We start from the raw sequence: 17,199 nt of genomic DNA on the forward strand, positions 1-17,199 counted from the left end.
GTCTTCAATCCAGCTGGATGAGAACCAAAGAAATTCTTAGGAAAGAAAAATAATCTATAAATTCTTTCTATCATCAAATCTCCCCAAAATATAGATCTCTTTTAACATGAAATGGCTTTAATGTTTCATAAAAGGCCTTTGTGATGACTAGAAATACGTTAATAAAACTTAACATTTTCCAGACATCTGTTTAAAACCTCTGGCTTTTCCCCTCTGGAGCGTCGCAGGACGATGACCTCACCACCTGATGACGTGTCGGTTTGTTTACAGCGCTGCAGCAGCTCCCTCAGACATGGCTGTGGATATTACATTACTGTTCAAAGCCAGCGTGAAGACAGTGAAAACCAGGAACAAGGCTATCGGAGTAAACGTGGACTCGGTCAAAGATGAGATTTTCAAGAAGAGCCGACCGAAGAGCGGCTTCTCGCTGAGAGCCAAGGAAGTGGTGAGTGTTTACCACGCTAGCGTTAGCTTTAGCCTCTGGAGCACATTCATTTGGAGCAAAAATAAAAACCACTACCACGGTAATGAAACTTGATCCTCGAGCTCCATACAGTTATTAGGTGTGCAGAAAGATGTACAACATTTGCTAATCATTATGTTAACAGAGGCGGTATCAGCGGTTTCTATTATTTTGCCTCTGCTACGTTTCTGCACAGAAGTAAAAATATGTTTCAGAAATATCCATGCTATTTTTGGCGAACAAAAAATTATTTAAATCATACCGTCATTTTGTGTGTCGGGTTAAGTTAAGGACCAAAACCGATTCAACTTTTGAAAAACTGAAGTCTTGGACATTTGTGAGAAGTTGTGACTTAAAATGACAAAAAAGCAGATATTGCTGTGAAACGTTCAATGAATGAACATTAATGAAATGGACTGCTCTTTTATTTTTTTAGCAAAGTTAAGTGAATGTAGCAGTCTTCTTTCAGTCAAAACATCTAATTTGTATTTTCGCAGCTACAAATAATACTATGAGGAATAAAATACATTCACCTGGCATTCTTTTTCCGAATAGCAGTTTTAGATCAATTCTGAAATTAGAATGTAACTTTTTTTCAGTTTTTTTTATAGAACCACAGCTTGTGTGCATTAAATATGTGCTGACATATCAAATAAGAAGTTTTTTAGTCTACACATTCTTTAAAAAATTAAGTTAAGCAACAAACATTTTCCTGCACTAGATGTAGGGTTTGTCTGACCAACACTTCAACAACAAGCTGCTGACAGGCAGTAAATGATATTCTATGTATGTATATGTCATTCTCAAAACAACAACCTGCTACAATTAAAAATCTGTTTTTACAGCGTCTTGGTTACATTTCTTGCAGCTGCAGACTTGATGATGTTAAAATACCAATTTAAAATATGAATCAAAGAGAAAGAAAAAATAGCTCAGTTCAAGACACTTTTTGTGTCCGTGAAAAAAAACAATACAGCGAGAAGGAGTAGTAATAACACAAAAACGAGGGGAAATTAGAGCACACAAAAACTAAAAAATGCAATACGTAGTAATCCAGAAGCACTGAAATAGGTTATGCAGGATGAAGTAGGGAACTTAGGGGTCAAGTCAGCAGCTGGGAACAAAGTTGTTATTCCTAGTGTAGGGCAGTAGCTTAAATAGTCTGTTTCCTGATGCTGCGAAATCATGTAAGATTTTGTTGTATCTTTCAGTCCGATTCCATAGTTTTCTCATTAAACAAAGCAGAGCAAAAATCTGTGGAGCAAACCTTGATTTTAAACAGTTCAGTAACTTTCAGTCAGAATTTATCACCTGGAATAGACCAAGGAAAAACATTCAATATCTTTTCAGAGAAAAGTTTATTTTCTTAGAGCTGTCATCTGAACATGTTCTTTGTAGTAGTGATCAAATTTAGTAAAAGTGGCCACAGATATGAGGGAGTCCATGTGCATGGTATGTGAATGTTCAGATTGGCATGTCAAAGTAACGTCCATTTGTGTGGAAGCAGTCATGTTTTCTCAGTAGAACATTTCTCAAACCATCACACAGCCTCCACCAATTTGACACCAGAAATAGCTGCTAAATTCAGTAATAGCTTTCAAGTAAACATGCTTATTGCAAAGATTGTCATCCTTTTTATTCACTCTGATCTCTTTAGATATTATCTAGTTGGGCTGTCTGCTCTGGAAGCCAGTCGGAGTTCAGCAGTTTTTCAGACATGCCACTCGATTCTTCCCATAGGGGATTTTAATTAAAATAATGGTCAAATTAATAAGAGTGATGCTTGCTCTCCTTTAGATTGACGCCATTTTTGACAACCAGAAATGTTTCCACACAGCCAAACTGATCCTCATTGTAAACAAAGTGCATGGCCCTTCTTTCAGCTGGTTTACTGACAGTTCACAGCACCAAGTGGAAGATTGTCGCAATACTCTGTGCTCCATAGGCAAAACTCCTTTTACTCCAAAACATACTCTGGCATCTCAATAAAAGGCCTTTAAGCTGCAGGAATGCTATTTAAAATATTAAACTTGAAAGTATATTTTTTAAAAGCTGTGTTTGCCAGCGATCGGCCCATGTCTGATGCAGGGGTTGCAAAGTCGAAACAGACTTTACAGCTGTGGGAGCATAAGAGAAGAAATGGCACATGGCAGCAATAACTGTAGGCATGAGTTAGTCACTGTACAAGATTTTATTCTTCCCAAAGTGCTGTTTGTGCTTAAATTTTTTTTAATTTATTTATTTATTTTCTTAATTTATCTGCACTACCGAGCAAAAACAAGCCTCGTACAGTTGAGTGTGACCACAGCTGGTTACATGACACACTGCCATGTTTTGAGCTGCTCCAGAAACCTGGGAATTTGATTAGTTTGGAAAAATGAAAGAGACCGTCTTCATCATCTGCCGTTGGCAGTAAGGACCGCTCATTGGCAGCTAAAGGCTCTTTGGTCCTCTGCTGCTGAGAGACCTCGTCAAACACAGACGTCTTCAAAGCCATCCTGAAGAACCACTTCCCGTCTCCCCTGGGAGGCAGAGGCCATCCGGTCATTCCCAGTGGCTCCGGCCATCGCTTTGAGAGAGACATGAGGCCAATTGCCGCAGGTCTGCTCAGCCAGGTTCTTGTTATGTTCCGTTATATTGATATTGGAAGTGGAGTTTTAATAAAAGTGCCACTGCTGCTGCTTCCAAAGAAACCTGAACCTGTCCTGTGGTGCCTGGCTATTGGAGCCCCCCAACCCCTCATCCTGCTGTCTGCTCCTTAGTGTAGATATCATCTCAGATCATCTCAGTGGAAGGTTTTTTTTTTTGGGGGGGGGTTTGTGGAAAATGAAAGTCTGGAATGTCTTGACTGCTTCAAGTTATGTCGTGGTTTTCAGCCACCTTAGCCCAGTTCTCCTGTCCATTCTTCTCTACGCAGCCTGACATGTGCAGCTTTTTTTTTTTTTTTCCACCCAACTCGCTTCTTCCCATGCATGATTCCATAAACATGCTGCAATAACATTTTCTTTCGGCTCTCAAACAATTTTTGAGGAAAACCGATCCTCCCAAGAGCCAGTGATTAAAGGTGGAAGATCAAAACAGAGAAAATATTAAATTAGGTCCCCAGTAACAATGTTGACGGCCGGCACCTAATGCATAACAGATGTGGGTGCCCTTCAAGACATGCATAACTCTCCCACTAACTCTCTGTCCGGACTTCCCATTGGAGGCTCACAGAAATAGAAAGAAAACATCAAAGTTGACAAATACACAGTGGTCTTATGAGACTCCCTTCTTTTCTCTTTTTCCTCCCACCACTCAAAATTCAGCAGAGCAAGAAAGGAGATGTTGCTCCATTCAAAGTGATTTTAAGAAAAAAAAAAACCTGTTTTGATTGGCTAATAGGAGAGCTAGTGTTAGTGTGATGAGGTTTGGTCGAGGGAATCTTTTTTACCTCGTAGGGGCCGCTGTGGAACGCTGTGATCTCCGTTTCACCGCTCACCTCGTCACTCCCCACAGCATGCTGCCCTTCTCAACTTTAAATGGACGAGGTCACTCTGAAATTGTTAAATTGGGTGTAGAAAACAGCGCGGGGCTCCCCGCTGTGCCGTCAGGGTTGCCATTCCAAAATCTGCTCCTCCTCGCTGTGTTTTCTTTTGAAAGGCTGAAAAGCGAGGCCGGCAGCCGGCTCTTTAAAGTGCGCTGCAATATTATCCTCTTCCCTCTACACTAAAACAGCATTCTTATACTTTCAAAACATTTTCCTTCATCTAGTTTACTTAACATTTTTTGAGGATGATTTAGTTTCAGATTAAATATGATGAAATTATGCTTGACTCGCTAAACAACATTTGATCGCTACGAATCTCTGTGAACATTAAAACTGGAATATTTTGACATTGATTCACACTTCGTTGTTTTAAGAGTAAGGAGACGTCAGCAAGTTAGTTTTTTGTGTGTTTTAATTAAAATTAGGAAACTAAAGTATATTTGGAATATAGAGAAATGTGTAGTATTAGCATGCCTTGTGTAATTAATCTTTCATTGCTGCGGCGTCATACTGAAAAATTACTGTTTATTTTTTACAGTCATTAAAGTGAATCTCCTTAGCGGGTCGAAAAAAATCATCCAAGCCATAGAATGGCAACAACTTTACATTAGTTTAGAAAAATTTACCAAATTTTATTATAATATGTGAGGTAAAGAGAATGAACATGATGTGTCTGACTAAGTCATTGATAAATGGATGATTGTTTTAGTTTTCAAACATATTCTTTTTGTCAGACTCTTTAACTTCAGTTGTTAAATTAGGCCACAGTTTTGTAAGATTTGTAAACTGGATAATTTCAGATCCTGTTTAACATTTTTCTTTGAAGTTCCTTGTATAGAAAGGTGTAAATTTATATTTAATTAATAATGACACCCTGAACAATTGCCATAAGGAAAATTGACTAAATAAATGTACAAATGCAAATGCTTGAACAACAAGCTTTTTTTTTTTATTAAGTGTTTAGTTTCAAAACTTTTATTTATTTGGGGGTTAAATTATATTATGACGCGGAGGCTTGTTTCTTTTAGTCACTTCAAAATGAGAAAGACAAGAGAACGTGCTGCTGAAGTGAGGCAAAATAGGTGGGGAACTTCATAATCAAAGGACTCGGACACACATTGTTGGTCATGGTAATGAGGGTCAAATGATGTCCAAGCTTCCTGTTAGAGGACCACATCAGGTACACAGGAACACATATGAGCTGATGCATCTGAGTGTCTTTACCTGCACTGCAGAAGAATGTGGACGGTTGAGAGGTTAAGCTAAAAAGTTAACTTGCCAGAATTTTCCTGGTAAATGCTGTAATTATTAGTTTGCTTAATCTCATATTTTTCTATAAAATCAACATAAACTGAAGTTTGAGGCATGCACTTTTAGATCCAACTAGTATTTTCATTCATTTTTTTTACATTTTCACAACAATATTTAATGCTCTACAGACATACACTGTTTCAACATGTCAAAATTGGAAAATGTGGCTTTCAATTTCAAAATGTGTATATATATATATATATTTTAAATGTCTCTTTAGAGATTTTTTGTTTAATAATCATTTTGTTATCCTCATTCGTCATCTGATATGAGAGTTTCCTGCATACTTCACCATGAAATTACCAAATTTCATTCACTTTAAAACTAAAACGCATACATACTCTATTTCTTCATCGGGTAATGAAGAAGTGATGTGTAGCTTTTTTTTTTAATTCTTCAAATTTTGTATTTAAGTGTGCTACATGAAACTAAAGCACTTCATGTTTATTTAATTGTCAGAACATTGTTTTACATTTTCAGTTGTATTTATTCAGTCATCTTAAGATAAGATAGTTTTTACCAGACTCAACTCAGAAGTTGTTTGCTGCCTTAACATTTCTGTTTATACAAGCTACATTATACCTAAACAATTTTTTTTTTGTTTGTAGTTGTGCATATAAAATCTCAAAGGAAATATTATGTGACTCTTGTGTCTGATTACCTCAGTTACACTTAGGTAAAAGGAAAAAACTGTGTTCTTGAGCCTCTCTGAACACTTGATGTCTTGCTTCAGTTGTTGAGCCGATTATCATCATGCAGCACTTGATGTTAATGGTGGGGAAAAACTGTTCAAGAAATAGATCCAGTGATATTTTACATTAGGCTTTTTCCATGTTGCCACCATGGCTAGAAATATGCAGACTAAATAGTCATGATTAAAGCATTTTTATCCTTATCTTTCTTATGTTTTAGTGTGAATCTGGACTGAAACAAGCATAACCTGAATGCACACTCATATCACATAAGTTAATAACTTTACAGGATTCAATATGTGTGTGCATGATTTATTTTAAATAGTTTTGCTTATTGTAGTTCTGGTTGGGAAATTCACGTATTACATGGTCGCACTGACATACACATTGTTCATTATTATTATTATTATTGTTTTTATTATTTCTTTTGAGTTTAAAATCCAAACGTTCTTGTTTTGTCGGCTCTAAAACAGGACTTGGGGGAAATAAGGTGGGGAATAAGCTGAATTGTTAGTGTTAATCGTTTATAGAGCACTATGGCACTGCTGCAGTCTCTTTACCGTAGAGTCTTCTCAACATACTTTGGTAGTAAAAAGAAAGTACACCCTTTTGTATGTGTGGATGAAATTCTTCAGTTCCTAATAAACATGAACAAAATCACCACAGTTTAAATCTTTTAGCAAAAATATTTAAAATGAAATTGTATTACTTGAGCCAAGTACTTTAAAACCGCTTGCAAATGAGCTTGCAGCTTTCCAACTATTGCATTAAATCAGTAGTAAGAGTGATGTTTTCACCCCGCAAATATCTGTTGTTTCCTTGATAGGATATAAGTCCAAACTTGCTCTTTCTGTAAAAATGAGAGAAAATAGTTGCCATTTTTTTTAGTTAGCTGCACAGCAACGGGTGGGGGAGGGTCAACACTATGTGAATCTTGGTACTTCTTACCACAGAGAATACCACACACATGCTTTAAATGTCTCTGGCACCTCATTAAAAGGGTTTTAAACCTCTTTTGAAAGCCTGACGTTTGAGAACATTGGTACGCCCTCAGTATTTCTTCTGCTGTTACATTAGGGAGGCAACACACCACCGAGATCCACGTTAATTTAGTTTTATATTTAGCATGAAATCACAGCAGAAGTCATTTAAGGTTACCTTTCCAACAAAGCTTATAATACAATAGTATTTGTAGAGATTGTAAAATTTAAATTTGTCCATTTTTATATCTTCAGGGGTTTTTTTACTAGTAGGATTGTTATAATATTGCTATTTAAAATAGGGATGCAACATATGTAGAAGTTTTTTATTATTATTATTAATTATTATCTCAACTTCCTGAATTTTATCCTTTACTCTGTGTTACTTTACCAAGAACAGAATGAGGAAAAGTTAAAAGCAACATAACAATTTGATGGATGTTTATTTAACGACTTGCTTCCTTCTCCCAGCTCTGTATAGTTTTTAAAACGGCCAAATGTTTTAGCCGAAGTACAATTCAATCCGTGATTTATTTATTCTTGTTGCCGGAAGAAACTGATTGGTATGAAACAAGTTACTGATTTGAATCAAGAGTGGCCATCAACAGTGCCATCCGTGATCTGTTGTTCACAGTATGTGTATTTATGTGTTGGTTGTTCTGTTGAATGTCTACATCAGAAACAGGTGTGAGAGACAAACCGATCGGTGGTTGTCCCAACCCAAAACTGAGGGGAAAGACGACCTTGACTGCAGTGATTGGCCCTTTCCCTATTTAACGCTGAAACTATCTGGACTTTATCAGGTTCCACAATTATTTAGATCTGAGCTGAAGTGGATCCCAGATTTCATCATCATTTGTTAAAAGATTTGATGGAAATGTTTGTACAACTTTTTTTATGAAAGCAAACTTATCAATTAAACACTCCTCAGTATTATCACATTCTTACAATGAAATTGTGTATTTCAAAAGACCAATTTCACCACTTATAAATACTCCGAAAACTGTAATTCTTGTAGATTGTGTTTGTATGTTCAATTGACTGGAGCCTTCTAACTGAGTACATTTGAGGAAAACAAACTGAGCCCCATTAGTGAGTCAGACATAAACATGATAATAAAGTCAACATGTGACCCAGTCCTAAGCGCTTCTCTCTGCGAAAGTCCGCGTATTTAAACCCGACATCGCATGGCGTCAGGACGGATAGCCCACGGTCAGGACACGCAGTCAGGGTCTTAAACCAAAGCAGTGCAGTCATCGCCAGATTCTGTCAGTTACCTGCCTTAAACAACAACAAAGAGCCATCCAAGCTCTTTGGAAATCTGCTTGCTAAGCCTTTTCCCTTTTCTTCCTCATAATAATCCCTCCTGATGGTTTGTTTGGGCTCAGTCAGGGCTGGAGGGGAGCAGCGGGGAAGGAGAAAGTGAGGAGGTAAAGTGGGGGTCTTTGATGATGACGAGATTAGATATAGCCCGGCAGACTGTCTCCTTCTGCCTCCGCTGCAAGCCCTGCCTCACACCCACCTTTGTTGGCTGCACGCAAACACACACACACACGGTTACACGCGCTTAGTTGCACACATATATGGCGAGCTGCATGCACAAGGCCACCCCTTTCCTCATTGTTGAGGAATTACTTGCTCTTTAAGGTCTTACGTTACAAGAGCAATTGATCCCTCTGACCCCCTGCAAACCCTTGAGGTTGTGCTGGGAATCTGAGCTCCAATGTATACACACAGGAGGCTGCTCAGCCCCCAGAGCAGCAGGCTTCGCACTCCCCTGCCTTCCACACAACACACACAAAAACTCATGCACACGCTCTAGGCTCTCTTGTTTGCGTTCTGATTCTTCGAGCTCCAACGCTGAGGATTTAGCACCCCCTGCTGGTCTAAAAGCTGCTCTACAGCGCTTTGCCTTTACGTCAAGAATTAGCTAAGTGCCAAGTTATAGAATAGAATAGAATAGAAAAGAATAGAATAGAATATACTTTATTGATCCCCAGAGGGAAAAATTGCTTATTTTTTGAAAGCTTCTCCATCTTAGGTAATAAATACAAATTTTGTAAACTATATGTACCTAAGAGTGATAAGTTCAAACTGACTAGATATAAACAAATAAATTAATAACAAGCAATCACATGCACGATATTAATCAAGAAATAACCTATAAATGAGCGCAATTTTTTTGTTTTTTTATCAATTAACACACTTGGGCATTGTAAAGTCTGATGGCACCAGGCAGAAATGACTTTCTGTGGCACTCTGGTGCACTTTGGCAAAATGAGTCTCTGGCTGAAGGTGCTCCTGTGTCCGGCCAGCACGTCATGGAGTGAGTGAGACTATTACCTGCTCACAGAAAGCATAGCTTATGGTTAAAGGTAAACTTCTCATATCACCATGAGTTTGTATTTTACACCTAGTAGAAGGCCAAATCTGTATTCAAAAATGTGCTTTCATTGCCACATTTTGTTTAAAAAAATTTTTAGCATTTAAGCTTTTTCTTCTAAAATGAATAGAGATAAGCTGAGGATGACCTTGTGCTCTTCATGCTATCTCATTACTGCCTAAGATGGATCATTTCATGCCATGTTGCAGATGTTATTGTAGTGTCCAAATGCATTCACCCACTCCCCAAAGCCAATGATAATCATAGAAACTGTTGCTATGTCTCTGTAAAAACCAACAAAAACAAGGTTTTCACGTTGTTTACAGTTCCAGTTTTTGGGCCTTTATTAAATCCAAAATGAGCGGTTTTTTTCTCTTTGTGATTGACTTAAAATGCTACCAGCGACAACAATGGATACCACATGTTTGTAGTCATTACAGATTTTCTGTTACTCTATAGAGGCTCAAATATATGCACACTTATTTGGGTAGACCTCCCTTTGAAATTTGCAAAGAAGTCACATGACTGTTGTCACATATGTCAGACATTTGTAACAAAATGGTTATGGCAGACCTCCGTGCCATAACCATAATCTTTAGATTCCTCCACTGATTCTCTATCAGATTCATGTTGGGATTCTGCTTGGCCCTTATATATATATATATCTGTGTGTGTATGAGCCTGTATGTCTAATGTTTACTTGGTGGGTTAGGAAAAATTGAAATTTTTGAGCTCATGAGCTTAAAATGTGTTGAGTCACTTTACCAACTCTTGTACCATTGTCCCACTCTACATAGAAACTACTTATACAAAAGTGACCTTAAAAGACGATAAAGCAGAAAGTCGTCTGTGTAGTGCTGTCAGCCTCTTTGGTTAAACGAGTCCCCCTCTCTAAAGTGCTGGGAAGAGCTACAAACCTGACAATCTGAACCATAGGAAGTGCTCTGTTCTCCTTGAACCCCCTCTGAGCTCTGCCACACTGAGCTACAATTAGCTCCTGACCTCAAATAATGCTATTATTACAAGGATAAGTTCACCTCGGCTGCCCCTGCCTGTGTTAACATGCTCCCCCTTCCCCGTCGCAGAGCCTTACATCACTGTTATCTTTCTGAGCGGACAAATTCGTTAACCCTGCTTGTCGCCTTCTCTCCGGATTGGGAATAGCGTTTTCTTTACCCGGACGTCAGCTTTCATAAATCCGCTCCGAGTCGGCGTGTCATGAGGAATGTTCAGAGCCGCCATTAAACGTGGGTGCCAGGTTACTTCTAGCAGCCAGGGCAATTTCATAATTGAGGTTGTTAGAGTGAGAAGTCTGAAGGCTGAAGACAGCGTCGTCGCGCTGTCCAAACACCACCCCCCTCCGCCGCTTCTGTGGCTGCTGTCACAGTCAAACTCATTGTGTCATTTTTCAATCCAATGCTTGTCTGAGCTCTGTCGTATTCTGGAGCCAACAGAGCCCACTGTGTGTGCACTCACACCCACTCTCACCCTGGCAGCCGAGCCCTGCGGACGGGGGGAAGCAATTTGGTCTGTTTTAATATTTGACCAAATTGCAACAGCAAACATTGGAGTGCACCAAGTTTCCTCTGGTTTTGGCTGAGCACACACACATACACAAACCCCAGACATTTCGCCTATGATAAATGGATCATAATTTTAATGCTTATTAGAGATCGCTCTGTCAGTGCTATGTGCGCAGAGGCTCATGTTTTTATTTATGAGAGCTGTTAATTGAGGAAATTGCTGGTTTGATTTATTTATTTATTTTTTATGTACATAAATTGATGAGTTGCTGTAAGTAAATATTGAGAAGTCAAACAGACGTCAGATCCACTGAATTAGTTTATCTGTCAGATCCAGTATATATATACTGAATGATACTTTACTCTGGCTCTGTCTGAACGTAACGGAGAAATTTAGTTTCCTTTTGGATGAATGAAGCTCCTTCTGAAACAAATTTGTGCACAGGTCAAAGAGTCTTATTGGCACAGTGGGTCCAGGTCTGTAAATGCATCTTTTCACTTTGTCTTGGCAGATAACGAACATCACGAAGCTCAAAGACTTTCTGCTGCAGCACCGAAAAGACTACGTGAGCGCCGGAAGGTAAGCTTCTTCAGACAATTAGAGTAACTCGGAGCAGACCTGATGAAAAATATCATGTTCAATTAAAACCAGATGTTTACAGACACTGCATAAAATAGCTGTTTGTTTTTTTTCCTTCACTGTTTGACATTAATCCAGACCAAAATGCTTTAATTCGGTCAGGATAACGACTACCTAAGTATTTCTATTTCCATCTATGATAAATGTCAGAATAATAAAAGGGAGAATTCTTTTTACTTTGAAGTTCAAATTCAAAATTCAAAAAAACTTTCTTTTTTTTTTCTAAAAAAAATGTTGAAAAAACTTTTACTTCTTTAATATTTAATAGAATTTCCTTTTAAATTGTTTTGGGTCTTTTTCCACAAGTTCTTGCTGTAGTTTGCTGGGATATGACAGACTCGCAATGAAAAGGTTACCCACCTTTTCATTGCAGTGGAGATGAAAAGGTGTGGTCGAACACACCTTTTCACCTTTTCTCCACAAATTTTCCTGATTGATGACCGCTCCAAGACATTGACTTAGCTGTCCTCCAGCTTCGTTGGGACTAAGTCTAACAAAGTTGTAACTCCACGTTTGGGGTCTTTAGATCATTATTTCCACATAAGTTTCTTCGTGATGTGTGTCTGTGTGAGTGCGTGTGTGTGTGAGTGTGCGCTGATGGCAGTGAGTGCTGGCGAAAGGTCAGCAGCATGTAGGGTGGTCTGCTGTGGCAGGCTCCAGTCTAATTGTCTGGAATAATTGAGCTTCAACCAAGTGTAGAACAAATCACGCCCAGGGACTAATCCGGCCTTTCCTTTGCTCAAAAGCTTTCTGGGGGTTTTTATGCTGCCGTTGTGTCTGTGGGTGTGGAGATTAGCCCTAATTTAAGGGATTGATTGACAAATTCTCAGCCGAAAAACATTGTCAGAAATATTGAGAACGATAAGTGGCTTCAGTGCAGGATCATTCAGTAGTCGTTTGTTTCTCTGATGTCCAGCCACTAACTATTACTTGATTTAAATTTATGTTTTTCTCTAAAAAAATGATGGTAAAATGAAGGCAGGTTTTGACCGTTACCATTGTCATGAGGCAATTTGAGAAAAAAACTAAGGTAAGGTAGATAAGGTGATTTTATTTATATAGCACATTTTCAGCAACAAGGCAGTTCAAACAACAAACCAAAGGAAAGAGCAAAAGAAGAAAAAAGTATAACTCCATGTTTAACAATAAGTAGTCCGTGATTTATAAGCTAAATTTGTAAACTGAAATGAAGCAACATTTTTACATTTTTTTATACTGCAAACATCAACATTATTTTCCAGTCTTTTACCTTCTCTTATTTTTCTGTTGTAAATATTAGCCTTGCTTTCTGGTGTCCATTAAGGCAGCAGGTGGTGGTGATAATGACCCTGTAGAGCGCCCTCTGCTGGATAAAAACATAATGCTATGAAACGTTTATTACAGTCGCGATTGTACCATAACTTTACTTCCAATCAAATTGTTATGATTTAGCCATTAACCTTTTCTCCAAAATAAAATAAATGTTGCAGTGTTACACAACAAAATATGAGGGAATTAGTCTTTAACATTGTGTTATTTATTGTGTGGTTTAAAAAGCACAGGTCCATCATAAGGTGACATTAATCAAATAAAACAGCTGTCTCCTTTTATTTGCACTCTCGAGCACTTTTGGTTTATCAAAAAATATATATGCATGTTTTTATTGCATGCTATTAATATGTTCATAGCCAAATTAAAATGCTTAACATGCCTTTTGGGTTAAAATGAATTTATCGGTGGTAATATTACTGTGATGCTGGAGGCACAGTGAATGGGTGGAGTTTTGTTTTCTTAAGGGATAGTTTGTCACTGAAATGATTTAACTGCTTTATTGAACATGCGTTGTTTTCCATCTCAGTCTCATCTCTACAGACCTCAGCCGTATGACCGACAGCGAGCGAGACCAGATTGACCAGGATGCTCAGACCTTCATGAGGACCTGCTCTGAAGCCATCAAGCAGCTACGCAGCGAAGGTCTCTGTTGGAGTCACTTCATCTACATCACCGCTGTCCGTCTCTAAAAAATAGGACACCCTGCAACATACATAGGCATATTTGATAAGAATTTTAGAAAAAAAACTTGCATGTAAATATAAAGAAACAGTAAAAGCTGAGATGGGCAAGGTGGATTGTTTGCTGTCAGACCTCACAATTACCTGAACTCGAGAATGAAAGACAAGTTTCACCCAAACCCAGAAAATCACCTCATGTCAACTAAGAAGCCTGGAGGTGGAAGTGTCACGGTTTGACCCAAGACATGGCAGTGAGTCCACAGAACGCTGACCGCCAATTAAGGAATGAGAAGTCCTACGAAGAGTCAAGCAGATGTTGCTCCTATTGAACGTGGTTGGAGATGCAAGACACTTTTGCTTTCTGAATATTTTTCAGGGTGCACCTTCATTTAAATCACTTTCTTTTCCAGAGGAAAAAGAAATGACATACGACTGGACAATATTTAATATTGAATCCTATTTGTTTTTCACATGGCTGTTACATGCAGGGATCTTTGCTGAACAGGTCCTGCGTATTTCTGTCTGCTTTCATCCACAGTGGAGAAGCAGGCGACATCAGCTCAGATTAAAGAACACAGGGTTGCAGTGCTGGACCTCATTGACATGTATCTGAAAGGTAATTCTCTGCTTTATTGTTTCATGGCTCATCTGAATGCACTGAACCCAGACCTGAGTACACACACGTGTTTATGACGTGTTTGCGTTTGGATTTAAGGGGTGTGCAAGCTGTACTCTGAGCAGAGGGCCATTAGAGTCAAAAGAATGGTGGACAAGAAGAGACTGTGAGCATCTGCACGCTTCATTCAAACGTTTATGCCACACTTTATCGTGGGATTGCGGTAATTGTTGGTGCATTCAAGTAAATGCAGGCGGTGTGTACTGGTTTTCAGATCGAGACTGGCACCAGAACATCCCGGCAAAGTGAAGAAAACCGTGGTGGAGGAGCCTGCAGAGGAGAAAGTTGTAAAAGAGGAAAGTCCTGGTAAGAATGTGGAGCAAATTGAAAACAAAAAGCCCATCTAAAGCAGAGAGGTCTTCTCAAACGAAAAAACAAAAACTAACAACACAGAACACATGTAGGGAGAAAGTGACACTTGACACTGTGATTGGAAACAATGACTTTACAAACACTTTTCATCAAATTAAGCAACCATAAAAGGCACAGGCATAACTTCCTGAAGGTCTGGTGTGGACACATACCCACCAACTCTGGCATGAAGAGGACAGTCCCCACCAATATTTCCTGAACCATTTTTTCTTTATGTGCCTGCATTTATGGATCTCGGCAGCAGCTGCACGCTGCATTAACAGCCAGGTAATGCTTTTTAAAAATTCCTTTGGAAAACGTAAAAGGCACGTCCGCGCACTGTGGATTGGACATCACGTGACTTGCTGTGCGCGCCGTGGCAGTGAAGCCACATGCACTGCTGCTTTGCATTGAGTCAGGAATATCAGTGGTGGGGGAAATGACACAATCAAGCAAAGAATCTGAGAAGGGTTTTGATATTAATCCTTTCGTTCATAGTTGTCACTACAGTGGACAGGCATCTAAAAGCCATTTTCTTGTGCTTCTTGTGGATTTTTCTGTTATAAATGCACATATAAAAGAGAAATTTGCTTAGTTCTCTCTTGTATCTTTACAGAATGGACAGAAACCAAACTACTTATAAATTTAAATGCAGAGAGAATATAAATTTTACATAATCCAATAATCAGCATCTTGGCTTTAAGCCACATTCTATAGAATCCAGCGATATCAATGGTCACTCTACTCATCACTTGCCTTTGTATCAGCATTAATAGAATTAAACACCGGAAATAAATCATTGTATGTAATAAATCTGTAAATATATATTACATACAAAACTTTTATTTCAAGGCTAACACAACTTTAGATTTCGATTTTTAATTTATCACAAAAAGGAATCTTGAAATGCATATTTTTGAATTTATATAACATGTTAGAATTTCTCAAACTGAAACTGCCGAGTCCAGTTTTATGCAGTGGTAGCTTTTTAACTGATCCTCTTCGTCTTCGTTTTAGAAAAAAACATCTCAGAAGTTCAGGACAGCTCCTTCATCCCGTGGGAGGAGGGCCGGGTGGAGGACGAGCTTTCCCCAGAGGAGATCCAGATGGTGGGCAGCATTTAGGCTGAAAACTTTGACTACACAATATGAATCAGCTCTCTGATTTAAAAAATATATATAGTTCATTCCTAAAATTTTAACTTTTAGAACTTTGTGGAAAGGTTGAGGCTTTTTTTATTGTAAAAATAGTCAGCTTACTGGTTTGATAATGTGTCGCATTTCAATTTCATTCGACCAGAATTGACGTGACACATCTTGTGCATCTGTCCATGACCAGTTGGGAGGATTTAAACGTGTTTTTGTTCCAGTTTGAACAAGAGAACCAGAAACTGGTCAGTGAAATGAACAACCTGGTGGATGAAGTGAGGTGAGTTTATTCTGGTGAAAACAACTGTGACCCGTCTGAGTCGGTCAGTCCAAAGGAGGACAGTGAGGCTATTAGTTGTTGTTAAAACCTCAGTTAGGGTGATCTATCATGGAATGAAGCTGCTTAATCCTGAAGTTAAAAAAGGCTTTGAAGATGAGATAGTGTTTGATTTATACAGTGTGTTTCCATGATCATTTCTAATGTTTTACTTTTTGAACCTACCAGGCAAATTGAAGGGAAAGTGGTGGAGATTTCACGTCTTCAGGAGATCTTTGCTGAAAAAGTGCTCCAACAAGTAAGACGACCTCTTTCTGATTCCTCTGTTTCTGTCACTTTAAATTCTGCGTTTTGATTTGCGCCGGTGCATAAACGTGCTGTCCGTTTGACTTTGTGAAACAGGAAACTGACATAGACAACATTCACCAGCTGGTCGTGGGAGCAACGGAGAACGTCAAAGAAGGCAATGAGGATATTCGGGAGGTAGGCAACAGCTTCCACTTTATGTTGGCTTTGTGTGTTTGGAAGAAAACAACTAGTGGAACTTTTTTGTTTGTTTGTTTGTTTTCCAAGGCGATCAAAAACAATGCTGGCTTTCGGGTGTGGATCCTCTTCTTCCTCGTCATGTGCTCCTTCTCGCTCTTATTTCTGGACTGGTACGACGGTTAACAGCGCTCCCTCAAAGGACTGCACTGAACTCTTTAAAGTCTTAGAAAGCGCCGATGACAACATTTGGACTGAAGGCACGGCTCGCTGTGCTGCAGCTGGTGTTCCCCGTGAAGATCGTCTTCAAGTGAAGACGGCAGCGTGTTCGTCCCTCACGCAGATCTGTCAATCTGGCCTCGGATGGATGAGTGGACAGAACTCGGTATCCAGCTTAAAATAGGATCCAGTGGATTGACTATCAGTCATATTCTACCACTAAAAGTGATAAATGTTCAACTGCAGCTGGTGGTTTTCTGAACTCTTGCCACATAATGGAAAATATCCTTTAAATTAAAAAATAATCGACTCAAATGCCACCTCTATTTTTTGTGAAAATTAACACCTTCAGTTGGATTTTGATTAGATTTGCGAGGTAGTGAGTTTAGTAACTTAGGTTGGAATTTCAGGAGGAAGAAGATCTGCAGAAAACCACTATGTGTCGCTGTTTCCTCAGCTAACAAGAATTACCTGTTGAGAGTTGATGCATGCTAATTTTGCTAATCTGTATGCATTTATAGATTATCGGATCA

At 38.8% G+C, this 17,199-nt stretch overlaps 1 protein-coding gene across 1 annotated transcript; it reads left to right on the forward strand.

The window, feature by feature from the left end:
- The first annotated feature begins 220 nt into the window (after positions 1 to 220).
- Positions 221 to 16,981, forward strand: stx18 (syntaxin 18). The gene is made up of 11 exons (XM_044123113.1): positions 221 to 445; positions 11,394 to 11,461; positions 13,359 to 13,474; positions 14,051 to 14,128; positions 14,228 to 14,294; positions 14,403 to 14,494; positions 15,557 to 15,648; positions 15,909 to 15,967; positions 16,193 to 16,262; positions 16,367 to 16,447; positions 16,538 to 16,981. Exons 1-11 carry the CDS (start codon positions 248 to 250, stop codon positions 16,631 to 16,633), a joined length of 1,017 nt encoding a protein of 338 aa, XP_043979048.1. The 5' UTR covers positions 221 to 247; the 3' UTR covers positions 16,634 to 16,981.
- Positions 16,982 to 17,199: the final 218 nt, after the last annotated feature.

The sequence above is a fragment of the Gambusia affinis genome, linkage group LG07 (assembly GCF_019740435.1).
Source record: "Gambusia affinis linkage group LG07, SWU_Gaff_1.0, whole genome shotgun sequence".
NCBI classification, from domain to species: domain Eukaryota; kingdom Metazoa; phylum Chordata; class Actinopteri; order Cyprinodontiformes; family Poeciliidae; genus Gambusia; species Gambusia affinis.

Excerpts from the sequence above, each read along its gene's own strand:
- stx18 (XM_044123113.1), top strand. The coding sequence starts at position 248 with ATGACGTGTCGGTTTGTTTACAGCGCTGCAGCAGCTCCCTCAGACATG. Across the intron at positions 14,495-15,556 it reads TGTAAAAGAGGAAAGTCCTG|AAAAAAACATCTCAGAAGTT; the intron begins GTAAGAATGTGG and ends TCTTCGTTTTAG. Across the intron at positions 16,448-16,537 it reads GCAATGAGGATATTCGGGAG|GCGATCAAAAACAATGCTGG; the intron begins GTAGGCAACAGC and ends TTGTTTTCCAAG.